The sequence below is a fragment of the Narcine bancroftii genome, chromosome 3, assembly GCF_036971445.1.
Source record: "Narcine bancroftii isolate sNarBan1 chromosome 3, sNarBan1.hap1, whole genome shotgun sequence".
Lineage (NCBI taxonomy): Eukaryota > Metazoa > Chordata > Chondrichthyes > Torpediniformes > Narcinidae > Narcine > Narcine bancroftii.
Window position 1 is genome coordinate 324,149,018 of NC_091471.1, and position 26,092 is coordinate 324,175,109.

General features: G+C 48.7%; 1 protein-coding gene across 2 annotated transcripts in view; it reads left to right on the plus strand.

The window, feature by feature from the left end:
- The first annotated feature begins 8,642 nt into the window (after positions 1-8,642).
- The window catches only part of LOC138759105 (transient receptor potential cation channel subfamily V member 6-like), a 95,167-nt gene continuing 77,717 nt past the window's right edge, over positions 8,643-26,092 (plus strand). Inside the window, exons 1-4 of one of the 2 annotated variants that reach the window (XM_069929016.1) lie at positions 8,643-8,939; positions 19,212-19,309; positions 22,746-22,868; positions 24,069-24,209. In XM_069929016.1, coding sequence (XP_069785117.1) covers positions 8,821-8,939; positions 19,212-19,309; positions 22,746-22,868; positions 24,069-24,209 — 481 coding nt within the window. In that variant the 5' untranslated portion in view covers positions 8,643-8,820. The remainder of the gene's footprint in view (positions 8,940-19,211; positions 19,310-22,745; positions 22,869-24,068; positions 24,210-26,092) is intronic. The other variant, XM_069929015.1, reaches the window with a different exon arrangement.

The following is a 26,092-nucleotide window of genomic DNA, read 5'->3' on the forward strand; positions in this document are numbered from 1 at the left end:
TCAGGCTCATTGGCCTTTGCAGCTGAAATGTGATTGGACCTCCAGGTATCAATTAATAGTTAGATCTGCTCACAAGTGACACTGATGCATGATTGGTCCTATCCGGCTCCAGGCAGCTCCAGAGAGCTGACTACGATGAGCACATCCCAGATCCTGAGCAGGAATTACACTGGAGACCAGGTTTTTGAGTATGTACTTGTTTATTTGTGGCATAATATCTGTGCCTGTGGGTGCTAGATGCTGAAAACGTTAAGCCCTCATTTCTCAGTATACTAGATCTGTGTGCTGTGTATGTTAGTATGTCGGTGTGTGCCTTTTTTCTGAATTTCCCTGTATGTAAATAAAGACCACTGTCTGTTCATAAGACATGTCCAGTCTTGATTCTCTTTTAATCCATTGAATCTATTATTGAAAACAACTTGTGGTGCTGTGATTAGGGTTCAAGGAGTTTTGACTGGACCTGTGTGGTTGCAATGTTTTTGTACAATACTAACCAATATAAAGTTTCCCTGTAACCATCATGTGTGTGCGGACTGCCTGTTGTCTGAGTGTGTACCATGGTGCACTCTTACTTTGAATTGGCAGGTGGAATGGCCTGTGGTCAAGTGGAGAGTTCAGTCCCCTGGCTGAGAAAGGGATACCAAGAAGGGGGGAGGTTTGTAGCACATGGACTGGGAGGAGTGCAACGGATGATGTTACTGGGAGAAATGGAAATGTGTGCGTGGGCGCGCACACACACACACACACACACACACACACACACACACACACACACACACACACACACACACACACACACACACACACACACACACACACACTGGAGAGACTGAGTTTCCTTCATTCACAGGATGTCATTAGGCACTGGAAGTGATGGTTGGACACATGGCTGATGAATACATCAACAATTTGAATGGTACTGAAGATCTGCCATGAACACCGATCCCTGCGGACACTGAAAACAGAGACTCGGGGGAGGTGAGTCCTTCTCCCTGGGGTTTTAATATTCCTGTTTAATAGAGGTAATGATTACCAGCCAACTTTTCCCCACACCAGTAACCGTCACAGATCTGTCAACCCTCGGTGGGGTGGGTGGCTCAGGGCCGACCCTTTCCCTGTGCACACTCTGGCCAATAAAGTCCCGACTCTCAGAGTGAGTCCCTGAACAGTGAGCAAGTCTTGGGAATGTTTGTGCAGACGGTAAGGCCAGCACTGCTCCGAGCAGTGTATCCAGGCATGAGAGGGACTGCAGCCAACAGCCCAGTGAAGGTGGCTGTTCCCTGGGGGATGGATAAATGGTATATCATGGATGCACGGCTGCTGGGCTGACTCCTGGTTACCCATGGGATAGAAAGGTGACTGCTATCTGGGATGTGTGTCACCATGTGACTCATCAATCTAAAAGAGCACCAGGTGAGTGGCCACCTTGGTGGAGATGCTGGTCAATATGGTGGCTGCAGGACTTCAGCATAAGAATGGCCTTTGACTACCTGCATGCAGAGCAACGTGATAAGAAGCGGGGCCACTTGCCACACATGAGAGTTGGTGAACAAATTAAATGAGCAGGGACCAGTCCTTTGAACACAAAACCCCATGAGGAAGCTGGTGGACCTGTGAGGCTGGGGGGGGAGGGAAGTAGGTGGGCTATCTGTAGGCATAGGCCATGGATGGGTACTGCATATGTATTGTTTGTCTGTATGTGAGTTATGTTTAGTTGTGTGTTTTGCACCGAGGACTGGAGAACGGTGTTTTGTCAGGTTTTTCTTGTACAATCAAATGACAATAAACTTCACCTGACTTGGGTTGTGTGTAATGTAGATTCGCCTGCGAATAGATTGACGTGGTGTGGTGACTTCCAAGGGGTGGAATGCAGTATGGTTTGTGGAGGGTCATGTGGCCTCTCTGGCTGGAGCCTAGTTGGAAGTCACCTCACCTACCAATCAAAGTTAGATCTAACCATCTGTAAGAATGATGCATGATTGGCCCTTGCAACTGATATATGATTGATTCTCCAGGTGCCAATCAATGGTTAGATCTGCCCACAGGTGAAGCTGGAGCATGATTTGTCCTTGCACGTCATGTAGATGGGTCTTCCATTGAAAAAGTAGAGCATGTGCATGTTTGTTCATAACACATGTCTGGCCTTGATTCTTTTTGAACCTGTTGAACCTATTCTGAACAGAAGAGGCAGCATCTTTTTCCTGGGATGATGGTAGGAAATACAAGAGGACATCTACATGAGGTAAGGGGAGGAAAGATTTGGCGAGACATCAGCAGTAATTTTTTACACAGAATAGTGGGTTGCATTGCAAGATGGTGGTGGTAGGGGAATGGAGCGTTATGGGCAAGGAGCAGGTAGGTAAGACTAGAGAAGAGTACTTGGTTCAGTCTGGACTAGAAGGGCCAAGATGGCCTGTTTCCATGCTGTGATTGTTATATGGTAGAGGTGGTACAATAGGAAAATCTAAAGCCTAGACAGGCACATAGATGGAAAAAGCTAGAGGGTTATGGGTTTGAGATAGGGATGGTTTACATTTGCTGAATAAGATTTATATTGGTGGGCTTGTGCTGTGTGCTGCATAGTTCTATGTTCTAAAATACCCTTTCTCTCATCATTTCAAATCTGCTCTGTTTCTCTGCTTCCTGCCCCAAACATGCATCTTTCTGCATTATACTCCATACTCCATGTTCCTCCCCACTCACTCTGCTTGTCTACATTGCCTTATACCCTCTTAGTTACAACCTGCCAACCGGACAATCTATGTTTTGTATCCATCCACCAGTTCACAATCCATGGCAACACATTCCCCTCAATTCTACATGCTCTAACCTCATTGATTCCTGGGGACCTGATCAATTATTTGCTTTCATTAACCCCTGTTTCTGGGTCTCATCGTATTTTTCTAATATTTCCGCACCAATTGATCAAGGCCCCTGCTCACAGTGGCGACCTTACTGGCAACTTTTACAATGCTCAGTTTCACCTTTTTATCCGGGTTGTGAAGCAGATTAACTGGCCACTATTGAATATATGTATCTTTTTAGAGAATTATCGTGCATTTAGCCTCTGCCCATCTGTCTCCACATATTCCAGCCCATAACCAGTTGCTTGAAGTTATTCCAACCCCTGCAGCCACCTATTGCTTCAAACACAATGGTCATGCTCATGGATTGCCCAGATTTAGGGCTCTAGCTGTGATTGAATGCCAAAGGTTCACCATCTGCATTGTAACAGACTAAGGGATGCAAGGTGTCACAGTTACACATAATTGACAATGCCCAAAATAAAACTTTACTTCTGGAAAACCTATATTCCCCTTAAAAATCTTGCTCCATCATGCTTCCTCTCTCCAAAATCTTGTTTTATATTGCCACTTTTTTTGTTTTGCCCATAATATTTTGAATGGGCATGGTCCATGTAAATGTTTGACCATGAATTTATGTACAACGTTGACACTGGTGTTCGAGCAGCCCTCACTGCAAAGATCCACCTACAGTCCAATCAGTGAGAGTGTGTGTGTGTGTGTGTGTGTGTGTGTGTGTGTGTGTGTGTGTGTGTGTGTGTGTGCGCGCGCGTGTGCGCTTTCTCCTCAATTAAGAAGAGAGATGGAGATTCTCAGCAAATACGGCACCATTTGGAGAGAGATTGAAGCAGAATTATTGGATGGAATCAAGCTGCTTCCGCAGCAGTCAATGGAGTTTAAGCATATCTTCGATGTGAACACACTGGCTGTGATTTTTTTTAACTGGGGCCAGTTGACACATCATGGGACTCAAATCCAGGCCAGTTGTTTTCATGTGTTCTGCAGCCAGAAGTGTCTGTGACCGTGTTAGGTATGGATATCCCCTCCTTCTGACTCTCTGTTTGAAACCAGCAAAGAACAAATTTAACTCATTGGGGGCTGTCCCACTTTTCCACGTGGTGCTGCTCAGTTTTGAACTCCCACGGTAACTTGCATAACCTGCCACAGTTGCTGTGTCCCTGTGATACTCCAGCTTGGTGCCCTACCGTTTCTTGGCCTGGTTGCATGGTTAGCGCAAAGCTGTTACAGCACCAGCGATCGGGACCTGGGTTCGAATCTCACGCTATCTGTAAGAAGTTTGTAAACTCTCCTTGTATCTGCATGGGTTTTCCTTCAGTAGTTCCAGTTTCTTCCCACCTTTCAAATCATAGGGTTGGAGGTAAATTGGGTGTAATTGGGTGGCACGGGCTTGTGGGCCAGAACCTGTAACCTTGCTGTATGTCTATGTACTAACGGAGCTTGTACTTGGATTTCTTGTTGGTTCTCTTGACTTGACTCCTCTAATCTGACCTTCAGCAGCGAGTTGACTTCACAGTTCATCCATGGTTTCTGGTTGGGGAATTTTTTTTTAATCATCTTGGTCACACAGTCACTGGTGAAGTTGAGAATGGTGGAAGAATTTTCATTGAGTTGTTCACCAAGTCCTTGAATATGGACCAATCTGCAAACTCGAAACAATTTCACAGACTGACATCAGTATCCTCAGATCATTGCTGAATGACTTTCACCACCGACACCACCAAGCCCCCCCCCCCACCCCCCACCCCCAATCTTCTGCTTGTGCTTGTAGTATCCTCACAGACTGCTGACCACACTTGGCAACCTGCAAGCATAGGATTGAATAGTAGGCATCTTCATTGTTATCCGAAAGTTGTCAATGCTGTTTGGACCTCTGGTGAGGCAGGACATACAGCAAAGTAACAGGTCCTTTCGGCCCACAAGCGCATGCCACCCAATTATATCCAATTGACCTTCAATCCATGGTACATTTTGAAGGGTGGGAGGAAACCGAAACTCCAGAGTAAACCCATGGAGACGTGGGGAGAACACTCAAATACCTTAAAGACAGTACAGGATTTGAATCCCAGACCCAGTCGCTAGCACTGTAACAGCATTGCCCTAAACTACTAAAATGCTTCTGGGGGTCGTTGATGTTGCTCGATATGCAAAGCCATCAGGTTTCCACTTAAGATGGAATCTAGTATTCTATTCTGATTATGTGCAATGCCTCAAGAATACGCAGTCTTCAGCTGCCAGGTCTATTCTAATCCTTTTCATTGAGAATGATGGCTGTACTATAGAGAAGGGATCCTGCTGTGAAGGAAAGGACTTTGTCTTGCACATAGGTTTATTAGTAGAAAGGAGGCAGGCCTTGTAGGTTTACCCCTCTTATTGAAAAAAAAAGACCCCCCTCCCCTTATCCCCTCTTAAAACTACAACAAAAAAAAAGGAAATTATTTTTTTTAAATAATAAAAAGAAACTTCACTCTTTAATCCAAAAATTAATGAAAAAAACAACAGGTAAGAGGTTACAACTACCTCCTCCTGTCTGAACCGCACAATGTGGTAACTCTCACAAAATATTGGGTGTGAGATAACTCACACATAGCTGACGACTTCTGGAAAATAATGCCCACCCAGTTCCTCTCCTAACTCCCATTTCACATTAAACTATTATCATTATCCAAATCTTCTTGAAAAAATTTTTTTTTTTTTTAATCAGCTTTGTCACTCCGATCACCATTGCTTCCATTTCTTCTTGAAATTCGATTCTCATCTTGCGTCTCCACTCTCTTCGGAGACCATGGAGGACTACGTCGTTCCTGAAATTGCGTAATTGGTAACAGTTGAGCAAAGTCCATAGCTTCTTTAGGGTTATCAAAAAATTTTGGTTGATATCCATCCTGGAAAATCTTCAATACTGCAGGCTATCTAAATGTTGCTTTATATCCTTTTTTCCATAGCACTTCTTTCACAGGATTACATTCACGTCATTGAGACATAATTTCTTGACTCAAATCCAGATTAAAAAAAACACGATTGTTCTGAACCATCAAAGGAGATCTACTTTGTTGCACATTTCTAATAGCCACACGCAAAATTGTCTCTCTATCATAATAGTTTGGACAATGGACCAAAACAGGTCTTGGATTCTGTCCTGGAAAAGGCTCTCTTCTCAAAGCTCGGTGAGCACGTTCCAGTATTAAACCTTCCGGGAACTTATCTTGTCCTAAAACTTGAGGAATCCAATCAGTAAAGAATTTTCTTGGATCTGGTCCTTCTATATCTTCTGGCAAACCAATAATTTTTACATTGTTCCGTCTTGACTGATTCTCCAAATAACCAACCTTTTTCGCAAAATTTTTGTTCTGAATTTGTAAAGCTTCAATTGTTTTATTTACATCTTGTATTTGATCTTGTACCTCAACTATACCTTGGTCACAAACATCAAGTCTTTCATTCGTTTCAAGCTTAAAAGCTCCATAATCAACCATCTGTTGAGTATTAATGTCCACCAAGGTATTAAGCTTAGTGTTAACTTGAACCAAAGATTTACCTATCTCTTTGATCGAAGAAGATAACTTAAATTCAAGATTCTTGATAAGCATATCAATTGGAATAGATTCAGACAAAATAGGATCCTGCTGTTTCTGAATAACCAAAGGATCTTCTATTCCTTCCCTTAGTTTAACTGCTTTTCTTGCAGTCTGACTCCGTGTAGAAACCCCTGCCACAACCTCCTCAGCAGTATCAGAAGACTGATAGTCAGGGTTATCCTTAACCCATATTACATCATGAGCCTTCATTACATCAAGATCTATTGAAGTCTTCATAACTGGTGGTGCATTTCGCAGCGCCACCGCTACATCGATAGGTGGACGTCTCTTTAAAGTCGGGTCTTCAGCTGGTGGCGCCCCAGCTGTTCCAACTGTCAAAGGTTCAGTGACAGCGCTCATAGCGGGCGTTGATTGAAATACACGTGCCTGGCTAGTCCTTTGTTCCAAAGGCTGCTGGGCACCATCTTTAAAGAGCCCTACCGGTACAGAGCGGAACTCCGTTGCCGAATCCTGCACTTCTCCTCTTGGATCCATTCCACGCTGAGTCCTGGCTTCTTGTAAACAGGTAGGCTCAGATAACTTCGGGAAATGTAATTTCTTAGCGATCTGTTGCCGTTTTCTTTTACTTTTTTTCAGCAATTGTACCATTAGAAGCTAGTTCAACACCTATAACTATTTATAAACTTTATAGAAGGTTTCAACGGGCACATAGACAAAACAATAACAAAGAGTCAGGAGAGGACTGGAAGGCAGTCTATTCCTTACGCCATCTTGCCACGCCCCCCAATTCAGGCACCTGCCTGTTGAAAAAGGGCTCTGGCTGGAAGCACCTTCACTAGTAGAGATGCTAAGATCCTTCTGTGTTTGTAATAGAAATAAACTTGTGCGTGGATGACTACTCCCCAGAGGTGTGACAATCTGGCCATACTCCAACCACCTTTCAGGGCTAAGGTGAAGACACCTTAAAGCAGGGGTGTCAAACTCATATTCACGGAGGGCCAAAATTAAAAACTTGGACTAAGTCGAGGGCCGAACTAAATATTTATTGAAAATTTTCAACAACATCTGCATGTTTTCTCTTCTTTCAACATATGTCATGTTAAACTTTAGGATATAACTTTATGAGGATAATGTTACAGGTCAGGAGTAGGTAGCTCAAGTTCACCCTTTGCTTGACCTGAGGAAACCATATTTGGTCCCTGTGGAGATGTTCACAGGCTGTGTCCATTTTGGCCTGCATCAGGACTCAGCATTTCCTGCTCACTCCTCAGGCTCTAGGTCTCTATTCACCCTCGACCCACCATCCCTCTACCTGACCAGTCCTTTACCCAACCTCTACTCACCACTCACTCCACTCCTCTGCCTCTACCCACCCCTATATACACCCCTCTACTGCCTCTCCCCTCAACCTGTTCCTCCCTCTACCCGTCTCTCACCCTCTAATCACCCCTCCCCTACTCGCCCTGCCCCTCCCCTTTTACCTCTTCCCTATCCACCCCTCCTTCTACTCATCCCTCCCTCTAACTGCCCCTCGCACCACCTTAACTTCCCCTGCCCATTACTCCTCACCTACACCCTCTGCCCACCCCTGCTTACCCACCCACTCAGGCCCAGCGCGCTGCCGATCAGCCTTTGCGGACAGCCTCTCTCTTCACATGCAGGGTCGAACCAGCCGTCCCTGGGGTCCGCGCGGGTGCAAGCGCTGAAGGCCGTGGCAACCGGGAGAAGTGCGCTCGCGCTGTGGAAGGGCCGTCCGGTGCTGCCCGGGGGCCGTGCGCAGCCTGCCATGCCCGTCGCGCCGACAGGAAATCACAGGCGCTCGCCCATCCGCCGCACCGCTCGACAGGTGGGAGAAGTGACTGGTTGTGCGGGGTTCCTTCCAACCGGCTTGCCGGCTGATGACATCGACAGACTTCTCGTGTTACAATTTCTCGTGTTACAATGGGGAAGGATGTGCAATGAAGGGGGAGGATGGTGGGGGGTGACATTACCAAAAAACAGCATCGGCTCTCGCTGCAGAGCGGGCCACCTCTGATACATTTTTGAAATGATCTTGCGGGCCAAATATAATTATATCGCGGGCCAAATTTGGCCCGCGGGCCAGAGTTTGACATGTGTGCCTTAAAGCAATGGCAGAAGCTTAAATCGTTTGCAATTGAGCAAAGGGTTACTTTCTAAGCCCTGGTGGGTTTTTTTGTTGTACTTCTGCTTCGCTCGATCAATGACTCCAAAGACTGAGGAACGATAGGCTTTAATACACAGTGGATTTCAGCTGGCGCAACTCCATGGGCTCCAATGAATGAATGAATGGAAAGGGGCAGAGAGGTCGACCTTTATGGCCAGGTCACGGGAGGAGGGATGACAGGGGGTCGTGCCATCAGTGGGCGGGCCAGCCACTTCAACACAGAGCAGCAACAGTTTAGAAGTCACTGCTGCTGCCAGTCTTGTGGTGGGAAGAGATGCCGGCGTGGGAAGATTGGAGGCTGACGCTGGGGAGATGGGTGCGAGGGCTTTCGCCGGATCCAGAGCTGGGACCAGCCCCCCTCATCTACCAGATGCACGTTGTCCAGCAGAAGAGGTGAGCGTCTCCCTGCCCTGCCGGTGTCACTGCCGGAGGGTCGGGGGACCGGGCTGCCCTCCCTCTCCCTGTCCCGGCCGGAGGGTCGGGGGACCGGGCTGCCCTCCCTCTCCCTGTCCCGGCCGGAGGGTCGGGGGACCGGCTGCTCTCCCTGTCCCGGCCGGAGGGTCGGGGGACCGGCTGCTCTCCCTGTCCCGGCCGGAGGGTCGGGGGACCGGCTGCTCTCCCTGTCCCGGCCGGAGGGTCGAGGGACCGGCTGCTCTCCCTGTCCCGGCCGGAGGGTCGAGGGACCGGCTGCTCTCCCTGTCCCGGCCGGAGGGTCGAGGGACCGGCTGCTCTCCCTGTCCCGGCCGGAGGGTCGAGGGACCGGCTGCTCTCCCTGTCCCGGCCGGAGGGTCGAGGGACCGGCTGCTCTCCCTGTCCCGGCCGGAGGGTCGAGGGACCGGCTGCTCTCCCTGTCCCGGCCGGAGGGTCGAGGGACCGGCTGCTCTCCCTGTCCCGGCCGGAGGGTCGAGGGACCGGCTGCTCTCCCTGTCCCGGCCGGAGGGTCGAGGGACCGGCTGCTCTCCCTGTCCCGGCCGGAGGGTCGAGGGACCGGCTGCTCTCCCTGTCCCGGCCGGAGGGTCGAGGGACCGGCTGCTCTCCCTGTCCCGGCCGGAGGGTCGAGGGACCGGCTGCTCTCCCTGTCCCGGCCGGAGGGTCGAGGGACCGGCTGCTCTCCCTGTCCCGGCCGGAGGGTCGAGGGACCGGCTGCTCTCCCTGTCCCGGCCGGAGGGTCGAGGGACCGGCTGCTCTCCCTGTCCCGGCCGGAGGGTCGAGGGACCGGCTGCTCTCCCTGTCCCGGCCGGAGGGTCGAGGGACCGGCTGCTCTCCCTGTCCCGGCCGGAGGGTCGAGGGACCGGCTGCTCTCCCTGTCCCGGCCGGAGGGTCGAGGGACCGGCTGCTCTCCCTGTCCCGGCCGGAGGGTCGAGGGACCGGCTGCTCTCCCTGTCCCGGCCGGAGGGTCGAGGGACCGGCTGCTCTCCCTGTCCCGGCCGGAGGGTCGAGGGACCGGCTGCTCTCCCTGTCCCGGCCGGAGGGTCGAGGGACCGGCTGCTCTCCCTGTCCCGGCCGGAGGGTCGAGGGACCGGCTGCTCTCCCTGTCCCGGCCGGAGGGTCGAGGGACCGGCTGCTCTCCCTGTCCCGGCCGGAGGGTCGAGGGACCGGCTGCTCTCCCTGTCCCGGCCGGAGGGTCGAGGGACCGGCTGCTCTCCCTGTCCCGGCCGGAGGGTCGGCTCATGATGTCCCGACTCGGAATGTTAATCAGGGGTCTTGGTCACACATTTCCCCCTCCCCCAAGGAAATTAAAGCAGCAATCACCGAAGGTCCAACCAGGACATGCTCCGTACCTGCTCCTGCCAAATTCAGGAGCTGTTATTACCTCAACCATCAGACTCACAAAGGGCTCTTGCTTTGCACAATATTTATTACTGGACATTTTTTCTGTATTGCATTAGTTTACATTTCTTTCTTTTTTACACTTTTCTATCTTGTATCCATATCCTCGTTCTTGACTACAGTTTACAGTAAAAAATTCTGCCAGGCCTGCAGGAAAAAGCATCTGAAATTTGAACTTCTCGGGCCACTGAACCTGACCCAAAGATCATTCTGCACAGCAGGCCCTTGAACTATGAAGTGAAAATCTAAATGTCAGAGACACTCATCTTTCCAGGTAGCATCCATGGAGAGAGAGGTGTAACAGTTCAGCTTCAGGGCTGTTGGGCAGAACAAAGAACAGAAACTTCTGAGAAGGTGGGCGAAGGGAGATGTGTGTACTCATTGTGGAAAAAAGACTGCAAAACTAAAATAAAAGCAGAAGAATCTGGCATGAAATGTTAGCTTGTGGGCTTGGGCTCCTCCCCTTTCCCCTTCCATCTTCTTCTAATGTAATTTAGAAGTACAACACGGTAGCAGGCCAATTACACCCCCCAGTAAATTTTGAAGGGTGGGAGGAAATCGGACCCCCCAGGGAAAACCCCACGCAGACACAGGGAGAATGCACAAACTCCTTACAGCCAGCTCAGGATTCAAACCCCAGTCCCAATTGCTAGCCCTGTTACAGCGTTGCACTAACCACTCTGCTGAGCATACCACCACTCTTGCCTCTCTTCTCTCTCTCTCTCTCCACCTTTTTGTGCAGGCATCTGGCTGCTTTTCCTAATTCCTGATGAAGGGCTCAGGACCAAAATATTGACTGCCTTCTACTTCCTGTGGATGATGCATGACCAGCTGAGTTTCTCCAGCACTTTTGTGTGTCTGCAGACCATTTTGTTTAACTTGCTCATGGCAGCGCCTTGACTGGGGTTCTGATACCTTAAGAGAATCCAGGAGCTGCTCACTCCTGGGCACGTGGGTGGGAATCTAGCACCCTATGAAGTCACTCAGTTGCAGTGAGAGCAATCTCCATGGCTGCAGTCATCGTCCAGCTCCGGTATTCACCACAGTGGCCATCATGCTCTCCCCGGTCATATGGTTCTCTGCCGCCACAATGTTCAGCAAGTAACCACCAAAGCCATGGCCACCACATGATACGAGTTTGGATCTCTCCCCAGAATGTGTTTGGCAGGAGCAGTGCCACAATCCTGATCCATAGTCATGGAAAAAAGGTGCAGGAGGGGGGGCATTGCTGTTTACAGTTTACAGCTGGGACATGGAGAGTGTATGAACTAAATTCTAAAAGGCTCATGGTCCTGTTTCATCCATATCCACAGTCACTGTCCTGTTACCAATTCTCAGCTCTTCCATAAATGACTGTATCTATGTTTGGCACCAGGCGTCAGCACTGAGTAGAGAACACTCAACAATCACCAACCACCCAGCAATAGGAGAAACTCTTGACAGCTGTTTACATTCAAGGAAACATCTGACTAGATTGAACAGATTTCTTAAGAGGGGCATTGTTAAAATGTTACAATTCTTCAGTCATTTTTTTGATCTCAGATTTGGTTCTATATGGAATCCCTTTTCCTCCGTCCTCTGGAATCCTATTGCAACAGGCCAAATGCAGAATAAAGTTCCTTCCTCGTGTCTCACAAGCAAGGCAGATGCAGCACAGGTTGAAAAGAAATAAAATGTTTTATTCACTATCCTGCCAGTTATTCTAGAACATTGGAAAGCTCTGGGCCGAGAGGACTTAGAACATTGCAGCACAGTACAGGGCTTTCAGCCGACAATGTTGTGCTGACCTATGTAAACCTTATCAACAACAATCTAACCCTTCCTGACCTCACACCCATACCCCTCCATCTTTCTTACATCCATGTACCCATCTGATAATGTAATTGGGAATTATAGGTATTTGTAGTCCATTATAGACCAGATTGACCAAAGGATTTGTTTTTGCATTGAATCATTCTAACAAATAAAATATGGGATAGGTGTAGAATAAATGCTCTTCACACAAAAAAAAGTATCAAACTTCTCCCCCCACCCCCCTCCCCTGAACCTGTGCAGCACAAGATGAAATCAAGCCATGAGGAGATGTGTTCAGTTGGGCAAGAGCAGGTGAAGTCTCTCTGGGGAAGTCTTGTCTGTAGGTCTTAGATAAGAAAAAATAAATGAGCAGTATAGACTTGGACCACTGTCAGGGTGTGGAGACATCTGGAGTGATGAGATCAGTTATGGGATTGGAAACTGCCTGGGATCACAGTCCAGGAATGAGGTGCCCAGGAGCTTCCCTCTGGCCTCTGAAAGGTGATGTCTTGCCAAACTACAAGGGCATCACCCTCGTCTCTGGGTTTGATGATGAGGCTTGCATTGGTGCAAACAGTTGCAGGTTTGGAGAGGGCGAGGTGGATGATGTCAGCAATTATAAAATGAGGGTAAAAGGAGATGGGAGAAAGGTTCATCAGTATGTGACAGATTAAGTTGTGTTTGTATACAGATATGTTTTGGGGAGATAAATTGGGGCAGGTTTTTTAGAGTAGGTCATGTGCAAACTCTTTAAAACAGAGCTTATTTAAAATATTGGAGCTCTTGGCACCAAGAGTCTTTGCAAAAGCTTTGGAGAGTGCCCAAGAAAATTCACTAATGGGTTGTTGTTTACAAAAAAGCAACAGATGAAAGAACTAGTCGGCGCTGCAGACTGTCTGGAATGGAACTTGCTGTTCTAAGAGGGTCATGTGGTTTTTCAAGCAGAGAGACTCAAACAGGCTTTGTGTGTGTGTGTGTGTGTGAGAGAGAGAGATGAGTTCTGCAGTTTTACAGTCAGCAGATGGGACTGGAACAGGACAAGCTGGCAAGCTTGTGGAAAACCCCATTTGGAAGATGGGTTGTGAGTGCTTAGTTCAGACTGATCAAACCCCTTTTGGTTCATGCAAGAGGAGAGGACTGGCTGTCTAATGTTTCACTTGAAATATGAGAAACTAAAAGGAACTCTGTGGTAACCTGAAAGAAAGAGGTTATCATCTGGAGAACCCTGAGGGGGCAAGTTTCTTCAGCAAGACACTGAAATGGCTGATTAAAAGGAATCAGTTGTGGGTGTCCAGTGAACAACAAATCTCTCTCTAAAAACTGACAAGAACCTTCCTGAGTGGTAACCATTTATCTTTCAAGCACCAAAGCCTGGTGAACTTCATAAATGTTAAATTATATGCACAGTACAAGAATTGCCTGCAACCGATGAACTTGAAAGAATGAGAAGTGAGATTGGACTGTGAATCAAATAACCTTTCTGAACTTACACGCACACATTACATATGCGTACGCTTAGAATTAGAAGGGGGTTAAGTTAGGTTAGTTAAGTCAATAGTGATAAGTAAAAGTGTGATTCTATTTTCATGTTTAAAGATAATTTAAAGCAACTTTTTAAGTAGCCATTTGTCCATTGGGCTTTATACGTAGAGCTAGAATTAATAATGTCACAGCAAAAGATCAACTATGTATTGCTGCTGGGTTTTGGGGTCCTCTGGGCTCGAAACAGGTACGAGTGGAGGACTCTTGTCAAAGGAGGAGGAGATGACAGAAGAGCATCTCAACATCATGGCTGGTCTGGTGGCATTGATTTGCAGGCATCAGAGTGGGGAAGATCAGGGGGTTTGGTGAAATATAGCACGAGTTGGAGCTGGGTCAGGCATAGGACGAAAGAGGCAGAGAGGACTCTGATTGGCAAGATAATGTGCTATGGGGAGCGGGGCTGTGGCATCAGAGTGGAGGGAGAAGTTTTTCTTTGTCTTGAATCAAACCAAAATGTTGACTGTCTTTCTTTCCACAAATGATGAGTTTTTTAAGCAGTTTGGTTTTTTTTTCAACCAGAGCCCTGAGAAATTCCATGCAGACATGAGGAGAGCATACAAATTCCTGACAGACAGTGCCAAATTCGAACCTGAGGTGCTAGTGCTGTATTAGGAAACGGAATAGAGAGACAGAGATGGGGGAAGAAGTGAAGAGGAGGTGGTTTAATGAAACCCAGAGAAGACTATATTAATGCCATCCAGTTGAAGGGTTCCCAGCCGGATGGTGCGATGTTGATCCTCCAATTTATGGGTGGTCTCAGTGAATAGACAGACAAGTCAGCAAGAGAAGGGGATGGGGAAATAAAATGGGTGGCCACTGACAGAACTGAGGTGCTCAACAAAGCCATCTCCCATTCTGCGACCGGTATTTTCGATGTAGAGGAGACCACAATGGGAGCACTGGATGCAGTAGATGACCCCTGCAAATTGCATGAATCTTTCTCTGGTTTTCACTGAAAAGACCGACTGAGTTCCTCCAAAATTTCAGGGTGTTTTTACAACCCTCAGTCGTGTGATTACTTCCTTGCTATTTCTGACTTCCACCCACTCTGAGTCAGTAGACAATCCCTCTGCAATGTCCTCCCTTCCTGCAATGGTGATACTCTCCCTGATTAGTAATGCTATACCTCCCTACCTATCCCTTTTAAAACTTCTAAACCCCAGTACCTGCATCAGCCACGACTTTGTAGATCCATAAACTGATCTGTGCTCTAAGTTCATCTCCCTTACTCTTAATACTGCTTGCATTGAAGTAGACACATTTCAATCCTTCCAACTGACTACATTTCTGCTTCCCCCCCCACTGGTCCCTGCAACCCACCATGTCATCCTCTCCGCCTCTGCACTATCATCTCACTGCCAAACTAGTTTAAACTCTTGCCAACAGGGCTCTCTGTCAGGGTATTGATCTGCTTCCATTTCAGATGTTACCTGTCCTTTCAAATAGATCGCACCTTCCCCAGAATGATATAGAAACATGAAATCCCCTTTGTGAACATATCAATCCGTCAAAACCCTTAATTTAATTAGCCTCAAAAGATCACTTTTCTCATAGAACCACTTCATTGACAATTATTAAATGCTATTATTCCCACTATACTGTTTCCATCCTGTTAAACCAGTCAGGTTCTTGTTCCGGAGTTGAGACTGCAATTTTCAAACTAAATGTGAAATTCTATCATGAGGCAACAACATGGCTCTTTTCCTGTGATATTGTTAATTCTATCTCTCTGTACACATCCCAATATAAAGTTTTTAGTTGGGCCCACTCAGTCCATTTACGGAATGAGTCTCAAATGTTTTCCAAGAATTGAAAGACTAGCTTGGCCAATGCAATTTGTCCAGTCGACATGAAGTTTAAAGTTATCCACAATGATTGCACTACTGGATTATAATCCAGCCACAGATTAGGGAGCAAAGAAAGACAGTTTCAAGATTCAATTTACAGTCATAGTAATAAAACAGTATCAAATAATATTAAATTGCCTGCTGTAATGTAGCCACCAACAGGAATAGAGAGAGAGAGAGCGCACGCATTTCTCCTTTCTCCAGCACCTCCCACCACCCAGTCCAGTTCAGTCCAGTCTGAACCATTGGCAATTAGATCTCCAGATCTGAACCTCCGATTCAATCAGGGATCCCTCGGCATCTCCTCACAACCCAGTTCTGATACCTGGTTCCCCTTCAGCCAGTTCAAGCCCGTCTCCAGCAGTCTGCAGCCTGGTGCAAGTCTCCCGACAGCAGTCTCCAGCAGCCTGCAGGTTCCGTGGGGTCCTTGCCCCGAGTAACCAGTAGCCCGCCACATGCACTGGACCTCAGCTGCAGAGCCCCCTCACTGGACCCTCAGCTGCAGACCCCCCCCCCCCCTCACTGGTCTGCCTCTGAATTTTTCACCTCCACTCAAACTAATGTAACATCCAGATCATCTGCGGCAAAAACCTGAGACCATCCCAAAGTTATTAGCTGCGATATCCAAACCCAGTGGAGCTACCACACAGCAGAAAGTATTGAGTGAAACATGAAAGTCTGCAGATGCTGTGATTGTAATAAAAACATAGAAATGCTGGAAATATTCAACAGGTCCTGCAGCGTCCGTAGGAGGTAAAGATGTATTACTGACATTTAGGGCCTGAGGCATGGGAAGAGCAGGCAGCATCTGTGTTGGGTAAATAAAAGCTCTCATGACTGGAGGGAGAACAAACGCTTTTATTAGCTTAGAACTGAGGGTAGGGACTCACAGTTGTCTTCAGAAGGGTTCTGGGTTTAGACAGGAAACCAGGGTTATATGTGGGCAGATGGTGGTGGAGCTGGGAGGCAGGGCCAGCCTCTGTTCTGGTGGGTGCCAGGTCCCTGATGGAGACTGTGTCCTCCCTGCCATCCGGGTACTCTGCATAGGCGTATTTGGTATTGGCATGTAGTTTCATCCTTTCCGCCAGGAGGTCGGTCTTGCTCATGTGCTTCCCGAGAAGGACTAGGCCAGGAGTGGTGAGCCAGAGTTATATGTGAGCAGATGGGAGTGGAGCCAGGAGGCGGGACCAGCCATCTGGGCACAATGCCCTACCAGTGAATCCCAGTTCACTGCAATGTGAATAAAGAAATAGTTGGGGGAGGAGGAGTACAGACCCACCGACAAAAGATAATAATTGGATATGTAGAAGAGGCCAGAGGAGGAAAGGTGAGAATTGATAGGGGGAGGAAAGGGTTTGACACTGAATGCAAAGCTGAGGTAAAGGAGACAAAAGGCCATTTCATGTCAGGCCTCTGCCTGGAGGCCAGCTATGAGAGAGGATGGAAAACTTAAAACTTACCCTTCAGACAGCAGGCCTAAAAGTCTGCATCAGCGTCCCATTCATATCCAGAGGCATCTCGAACGCCCTCTGGATTCGATGGAGGCGACTGGTGTCGTAGCACCATCCGTCATAAATACACAGCCCCGAAGGCTGAAGCGGCCGGTGTGGCTGCCATTGGCTGCCCCTCCCCCCCACCTCCCACCAGCTCCCGATGGCTTCTGCCTGCTGCCCCTGCCTTGAGGGAATCGTGGAGGGAGAGGGGTGAGCGGGGAAATGGGTTGTGGGCTGATGGCATCATGATCTCACCCCAACCAGCCATTTGCAGCTGCTATACATTCAGGTCAGACGGTGGAGTGCTGCACTCTGCTGATTATCCTTCCCCGAGAAGGGTTGTAATCAGCGCCTCCGAGCTGGCCGCGGCGCATTCTTAAAGGTCTGTCTCTAGCCATGAGAGCCTTTCCAGACGGGTGTTTTCCCTGCTTGAAAGTGTCTAAGGGGAAAAGGGACATTTGAGTGAGCGGGGTGGGGGGGAGCCCAGTCAGAAGACGAGGTGTTATTCTCCAATTTGCGGGTGGTCTCAGTCTGGCCACTCACGAGACCATGGACAGACAAGTCAGCAAGGGAATGAGGTGGGGAACTGAGCCTCTGGGAGATCCACGCTAGCGGTGGACAGAGTCGAGGTGCTCAACAAAGTGGTCTGCACTCTGTGTCCAGTCTCTCCAGTATAGAGGAGACCACAGAGCGAGATGAAGGAGGAGGTGTGGGCAAAAGTGGAATATCTCCTGTGGTCATCAGGGTAGGTGCCAAGGGGGATGGCGGATGAGAAGGGCGAAGTGGACGAGGAAGTGATCCCTGCGGAAGGTGGAGAGGGGAGGACCAGGAAGATGTTCCACTTGGTGGGATTCCTACCTCCTATGGACGCTGCAAGACCTGCTGATTTCCTCCAGCATTTCTGTGCTTTAACGGAAAGTTTTGACCCATTAGCCAGCCTAGTTTGAACCACATCTAGAGATCCAAGGATGATCATTAGAATCATGCACCAATCAAATCCATCACACTTTGATATCCAGGTTTTCAACCAAAGTTCATTTCCTTGCGTGATTGGTGCTATCCAGTGAGTTATTGCATTATGTCCAGAACATGAGCAGGTCAAAGGACGTACATTTATAGATCTTTAATTCAAGTTCTACTTCCTCTGGTGGAGCCTGCAAAGTGTATTCAAATGAAAAGCAGGGGCCAACTCTCCTGCCTCATGTACTGACAAAGTGAGGCCACCTGCAAATTGGAGGAACAGCACCTCATATCCCATCCAGGCAGTCTCCAATTTGACAACATCAATATCAGTCTCCCTTAACCCCTCCCCCAGTATCTCCCTTAACCCCTCCCCAGTATCTCCCGTAACCCCTCCCCCAGTATCTCCCTTAACCCCTCCCCCAGTATCTCCCTTAACCCCTCCCCAGTATCTCCTTTAACCCCTCCCCCAGTATCTCCCTTAACCCCTCCCCAGTATCTCCCTTAACCCCTCCCCCAGTATCTCCCTTAACCCCTCCCCCAGTATCTCCCTTAACCCCTCCCCCAGTATCTCCCTTAACCCCAATATTTCTATCTCACCCCCTTCCATCTCCTATCAGAGAGCTACTCCTCTTTGCCCTCTGCCCCCTCACTTCTCAGCTTCTACCCTCCCACCTGTATCCACCTGTTGCCTGTTAGACTTCCCCTTCGTCCCTCCTCCTCCTCCTCTGCCTCCCTCCACCTTTTTATTCAGTCATCTACCAATTTTTCCAGAATCCCTCTGAAGGCCTCAGGCCCAGAATGTTTGTTACCTTTCACTTGCCATGGATACTACACGACCTGCTGAGTTTCTCAAATATCTTTGTGTATTTCAGCCAACTCTCCTCTTTCACCTAAAATATCTACTGTGAGCCAAGAGGTTGATTTTTTTATCCGATGCTACAAAGTTTGAATAACATCATGGGCTCTTCTTAAATCCACTGACATTCATTGCCCATCTCCATTGCCTTTGGGAGGGTGTTAGCTCTTGTTGAACTGTTGCCGTCCCTGTCATGAAGGTGCCCTCAGAAAGGAAGCTCAGGATATGTGATCCAACAGTGAACGGGCAGTGCAGTATGTCTTCAACAACTGGTAGATGGGAAGCACTGGAGATCTCAAGGACTTCAGATTAGAATAAATTTGTTCTTTCTTTCCTGCAGAATTAGTGAGTCCCCTCTGCTTTCCGCTGCCAAGGAAAATAAGGATGAGGATATTTTTAAACTCGCTCAATGTCCATACGTTAACCTTTTTGAAACGGGTGAGTAGAGCTTATTTCAACACGGAATATTCTGCTTCTGCCTCATTCTGCTTATTCCTTGAAGAAGGGCTCAGGCCTGAAACGTCGGCAACATATCTTTGTTTCCTATTGATCCTGAAAAGACCGGATGAGTTCCTCCAACATTTCGGTGTGTTCACTGCAATCGCAGCATCTGCATCCTATCGTGTGTCCCTTGATGAAGACTGTGACCAGTTGCATGTAGCAGTGTTAATGTTAGCGCTTTCCAACACAGACTGCCATGGAGTTGGTTGGTGAGATAGCTCTCTCTCAATTCCACCCCCAGTTTGTGGACCGACATTTACTTCCCTCAGCTCATTGGATGAAAATCCATCCTGTGCTGGCTTCATTAAAGTTGATTTTCTAGATATGCAATGGCACTGGAGTTAAACTGGGCATGATATTCAGTGCACTCATTGGCATAAAATTCCTTCAGTGCCCCCAGCCTCCATCATGGAGAAATAAATGGTAGCTGCTTTAAGAGATCTGTTCAGACCACCGCATGACCCCAAGCTTCCCGTTAATTCTCCATCCCACACAAATGACGATCAGTTTCCCATAGAGTTCCAACATAGCACATTGTGAGTTTGCGGAACATTAAGCCATTTCACGTCAGGCCTCTGCCTTGGAGCGGATAGAAACCTCAGAACTTCCCTTTCAGACAGCAGCCCTAAAAGGCTACTCCAGCATCCCATTCATATCCAGACGCGCCACATAGCGTCCTCAGGATTCAATGGAGGCGGGGCGACTGTTGCCATGGCGTAACACCACCTGTCATGAACCTGTCAGAGCAATTCCAGCTGCATGGGGGATTATGGGTAGGGAAGGCGACCATTGCTCTGCTGTGTTTTGAACCCCCGGCTCCCTGCTGACAGCCCCCACTGCCCCGATAGCCCTTCCCGACAGCTCCCAGCTGCCCCCCACCGCTGCCCCCTGCTGCCTTGCCGACACCTCCCGCTGCCCTGCCGGCTCCCACTGCCCCACCGCCCCTACCTTGAAGGGAGATGGATCATGGGCTGATGGCATCATCAGCCCCCCCCCCTCCCCAACCAGCCATTTACTGTGGCTGTATATTCAGCACTTCAGCGCTTGACGTCCTGTTTTGCGGCCAAAATGTTTGGTCTGGAAGTCAGCCTGAAGAAAACTGAGGTCCTCCATCAGCCAGCTCCCCACCATGACTACCAGCCCCCCCACATCTCCATCGGGCACACAAAACTCAAAACGGTCAACCAGTTTACCTATCTCGGCTGCACCATTTCATCGGATGCAAGGATCGACAACGAGATAGACAACAGACTCGCCAAGGCAAATAGTGCCTTTGGAAGACTACACAAAAGAGTCTGGAAAAACAACCAACTGAAAAACCTCACAAAGATTGGCATATACAGAGCAGTTGTCATACCCACACTCCTGTTTGGCTCAGAATCATGGGTCCTTTACCGGCATCACCTACGGCTCCTAGAACGCTTCCACCAGCGTTGTCTTCGCTCCATCCTCAACATTCATTGGAGCGACTTCATCCCTAACATCGAAGTACTCGAGATGGCAGAGACCAACAGCATCGAATCCACACTGCTGAAGATCCAACTGCGCTGGGTAGGTCACGTCTCAAGAATCGAGGACCATGGCCTTCCCAAGATCGTGTTATATGGCGAGCTCTCCACTGGCCACCGAGACAGAGGTGCACCAAAGAAGAGGTACAAGGACTGCCTAAACAAATCTCTTGGTGCCTGCTACATTGACCACCGCCAGTGGGCTGATATCACCTCAAACCGTGCATCTTGGCGCCTCACAGTTCGGTGGGCAGCAACCTCCTTTGAAGAAGACCGCAGAGCCCACCTCACTGACAAAAGACAAAGGAGGAAAAACCCAACACCCAACCCCAGCCAACCAATTTTCCCTTGCAACCGATGCAACCGTGTCTGCCTGTCCCGCATCAGACTTGTCAGCCACAAACGAGCCTGCAGCTGACGTGGACATTACCCCTCCGTAAATCTTTGTCCGCGAAGCAATGCCAAAGAAAGAATTACCCCCAAAATGGATAACCTCACATTTATCGACATCACATTACATCATCCATGCATTTGTCCACTCTCCTCATCTGTCCAAGTCACCCTGCAGCCTCTTGGAATCTTCCTTTTAGCTCTCACTGCCCTCCATTCTTTGGGTCATGTGCAAACCTGGAGATGTTATGTACAATTCCTTTGCCTAGAACATTAATATTTATTGTAAATAGCTTGTGTTGCCACCATCTGCCTCCAGTTTTGCATCCACCTCCTAGACCATGTTCTTCAACTTTTCACAGCAATCTCTTCTGCAGGATTTTATTAACCGTCCATCAAAATCCAAATCCACTATGACAACTGGCCCCCCACTGTCTGGCTTACATCCTCCAAAAATGCTGGTTCCCTTCTGTAAATCCATGTTGACTTGGACTAATCCTCTCACTCTTCTCCAAATGAGCAGCAAAGGCACCTTTAACAATTGATTAGCTTTTTTCCCATGACCAAAGTCAGGCTAACTGGTCTATAATTCCCTATCAAAAGCACACCAACAATTCTATCAATCGTTGGTGCACCTCTCTCTCCTTAGAAACTGGTGTCACGTTATCAATCCTCCAATCGGAAGCAACTGATCCAGACTGTAAATGATGTTCAAAGAATCTTTGTTGTGAGTACCAATAAGTACCATGCGAATATTTATCATCCAATATCTTGGGAATGACCTGCTTAACCCTTTGGACTCTGTGTCCCTGTTTTCAGGGACTTCCAACAAGCGTGTGTACTCCATGTTCCCCTTTTCCGGGTCTGGTTTGGCCAGCTGGTTCTGGCTGGTGTTTGTACTGTAGTTCACCCATGGGCCCAGTCTGCAGTAAATATTATGAAATGTTAAAAATGGCCACAGTCTAAAGGGTTCAGTGCTCGGGGATGTAGCCTGGTAGGCCTGGGGATTTATCAAGTTTCAATACATCATTTTACCCAATACAATTTCACAGCCAATAACAATTTCTCCCAAATCCTCCCCTATGCTAGCCCTGTAAATTTTAATTTGTTAACATTTAGACATACATCACAGTAACAGACCATTCTGGCCCATGTCTGTGCCGCTCAATTACACCCAATTAACTTGCAGCCCTGGTACTTTTGGACGATGGGAGGAAACCAGAACCACCCCCCCCCCCCCGGGGAAAATGCACGTCGACACAGGGAGAAGGTACAAACTCCTTACAGTCAGTGGGAGATTTGAACCCCAGTCCTGATCACTGGCGCTGTAAAGACGTTGCCCAAACCACTAGGCTAACTGTGCCACCCCTTAGACTCCTGGTATAGCCTGAATGTTATGTGAATGTTCAATAAATTTGTGAATCACCAGTAAGTTTATGAAGGCCTCAGGACTTCTCTTTGTCCCACTGTCACAGGTGCAGTGGGGGAGACAGCGCTGCATGTAGCAGTCAGGCACAATCACAAGAAGGCAGTGACAGTACTTCTTCAGGTGGCTCCGGACCTGCTGAACATTTCCATCACAGGCCAACTATACCAAGGTACTGGCTCATGTAGGGAAGGTCAGCATGTAGGGGCCTGGGACTAATGCTGAGGGATAGAAGGAGCCAAGCTAAGGCAGAAAGGTTCCCTTCAGAGGCAGTACTGCGGCTCGGTAGTAGGTGAGGAGTGTGAGTATAGAGTCAGGTGTGGAAGAGTGGGGGGGAGGGAGTGAGGTCTGAGGCATGGAGAGTGGGGAGACATGGGGAGTGAGGTGTGGGGAGTGAGTGGGATAGGGGGAGTGGGGAGTGATGGGGGATTGTGATGAAGGTAGGAGAGGGGGTCAGGAGTACAGGGACAGGTCATTGAGAGAGTATGAGTGGCGGGCTGTGAGTGAGAATTGAGATGGGGAGGTGTGGGGGAGTGAGGAGTGGGGGGAGTGAGGAGTTGGGGGGAGTGAGGAGTTGGGGGGAGTGAGGAGTTGGGGGGAGTGAGGAGTTGGGGGGAGTGAGGAGTTGGGGGGAGTGAGGAGTTGGGGGGAGTGAGGAGTTGGGGGGAGTGAGGAGTTGGGGGGAGTGAGGAGTTGGGGGGAGTGAGGAGTTGGGGGAGTGAGGAGTTGGGGGGAGTGAGGAGTTGGGGGAGTGAGGAGTTGGGGGGAGTGAGGAGTTGGGGGAGTGAGGAGTTGGGGGGAGTGAGGAGTTGGGGGGAGTGAGGAGTTGGGGGGAGTGAGGAGTTGGGGGGAGTGAGGAGTTGGGGGGAGTGAGGAGTTGGGGGGAGTGAGGAGTTGGGGGGAGTGAGGAGTTGGGGGGAGTGAGGAGTTGGGGGGAGTGAGGAGTTGGGGGGAGTGAGGAGTTGGGGGGAGTGAGGAGTTGGGGGAGTGAGGAGTTGGGGGGAGTGAGGAGTTGGGGGGAGTGAGGAGTTGGGGGGAGTGAGGAGTTGGGGGGAGTGAGGAGTTGGGGGGAGTGAGGAGTTGGGGGGAGTGAGGAGTTGGGGGGAGTGAGGAGTTGGGGGGAGTGAGGAGTTGGGGGGAGTGAGGAGTTGGGGGGAGTGAGGAGTTGGGGGGAGTGAGGAGTTGGGGGGAGTGAGGAGTTGGGGGGAGTGAGGAGTTTGGGGGAGTGTGAGAGGTGGGCCGAGAGTGAGAATTGAGAGTGCAGTCAATGAAAAGTGAGCAAGAGTTTGGCAGGAACATTATTATCTGCATGTGGGTCGATAGATAATTAATCAGAGTGGGTTGGAAATGACCAAATATTTTTCTGTGAAAGGAGTAACAGCACTTCACATCGCTGTGGCCAATGAGAATGTGAGTCTGGTGAAAGAACTAATCAGCCGAGGAGCAGATGTGACCACTTGTCGAGCGACCGGGACCTTCTTCAGACATGGCAGTCAGAGTGTGGTGTATTATGGTGAGTGCTCGATCCATGTGGGCCTGGAGACGGTATCAAAACCACTGGGAGCAGATGCCCAGGGTACAAGAGAACCATGAGCTTTTCCCTCGGACACATTCACAGCAGACTGGTCTCTGTGTTGGGACACAAGGGAAGATTCTAGATCTTAAATTCAATAGCAACATCTTTTCTCTGTGCTGCTTCTCAAATGTTGTAAAATGCTTCAACGTCGATACAGTAGCTCTGTAGGTAGAGGACGTTAAGAATTGGGAGTTTGTTAAAGGATATACTTGGGGTGCTACTGCTTTGGACAGGCTCTGGACAGCTGAAGCCACAATAATTCTCTTGAAAATGTATGAAGTAAAGCACAAAAATCTGCAAACACTATGACTGAAGTAAAAACACAAAGTTGGAGAAACTCAGCTGGTCCAACAATGTCCTTTAACAAAGATAAAAAAAATACATAACGGAGATTTCAGGCTTGAGCCCTTCATCAGGTTATGGAATAATGTCGGCAGGCGTCTGAATAAAAGGGAAAGGGGGATGACGAGGGGGAGGAAAATGGTCACAAAGATGGAGAAGGGAGGGAGGGATGGGTGGGTGAATAGAGAAAGAAAGGGGTGGAGAAAGGGAAGGGGAGCGGGGTAGAAGGAAAACAGGTACAAGAAACTGGAGAAGTCGATGTTAATGCCATCCCGCTGGAAAGAGCACAAAGAGAATATCAGGTTTTGTTCCTCCAATTTATGGGTGGTCTTGGTAGGATAGTACATGGGGCATGGACCTACATGTGAGTATAGGAGTGAGATGCAGAACTGAAATGATTGACCACTGGGAGGTCCCTGTCACTGGTGCAGATGGAACGAAGGTGCTCAGCGAAGTAACTCCCAGTCTGTGCCCGGACTCTCCGATGTAAAGAAGGCCACAAAGGGAGCACTGGATGGAGTAAATCAGTTCTGCAGATACACAAGTGAAATGTTGCTTCAATTAAACCAGGACCGTGGTGAAGGAGGAGATGTGGGCACAAGTGTTTAGATGCCTGCTGACATTATTCCATACTTTGAAGGGCTCAAGCCTGAAAGGTTGGTTATGTATTATTACCTTTGCTACATAAAGGACCAGCTGAGTTTCTCCAGCATTGTGTTTTTAATCTCAAAAATGATCAGAGGTCGGGGCTAGAGTACTGCAGGGGAGGAGAAGGAAGAGTGGTGTATGATGCCAGGGAGGTAGGGTGGAACAGAAACTAATGGCTTGAATGGTGATGGGCAGGCAGGAAGCGGGGACCCTTCATTAGTCTTCAGCCTGAGGAAAGCAAGTAGTCATGAAAATCAGGAAGTGACCAGTTGTTTTGGATGAAGCTCACACCTGACAGAAGTTCAGCAAAGGAGAGTTCAAGTGAGCCCACCCCCATGAGCCCCCCTGTCCTTGACTCCGAGCTGAGTCACTTCTGCAACTGAAAAGAAACACTCGTACACTTTGGGAGCACCGGAGAGGCCAGGTCCTTCCTATTGTGAGGGAGAGAGCTGAAAAAACCTAGTGGGTTTGGATTGCCTGAAGCTATAACACCATAAAACACAGGAGCAGAATTTGGCCATTCAGCCCATTGAATGTCCTCCACCATTCAAATCATGGCTGATGTGTTTTTCCTCTCTACCTCTTTTCCTCCCTTCTCCCCATAACCTTTGATACCCTCACTGATCAAGAACCCATCAACCTCTGTTTTACACATACCATTGGTCTCCACAGCCATCTGTGGCAATGAATTCCACAGATTCACCACCAACTGGGTAAAGAAATGTTTCCTCATCTTTGTGTTAAAGGGACATGCTTTTATTCTAAGGCTGTCCCCTCTCGTCCTAGAGTCTCCCACCACTGAACACATCTTCTCCGTGACTATCCAGCCC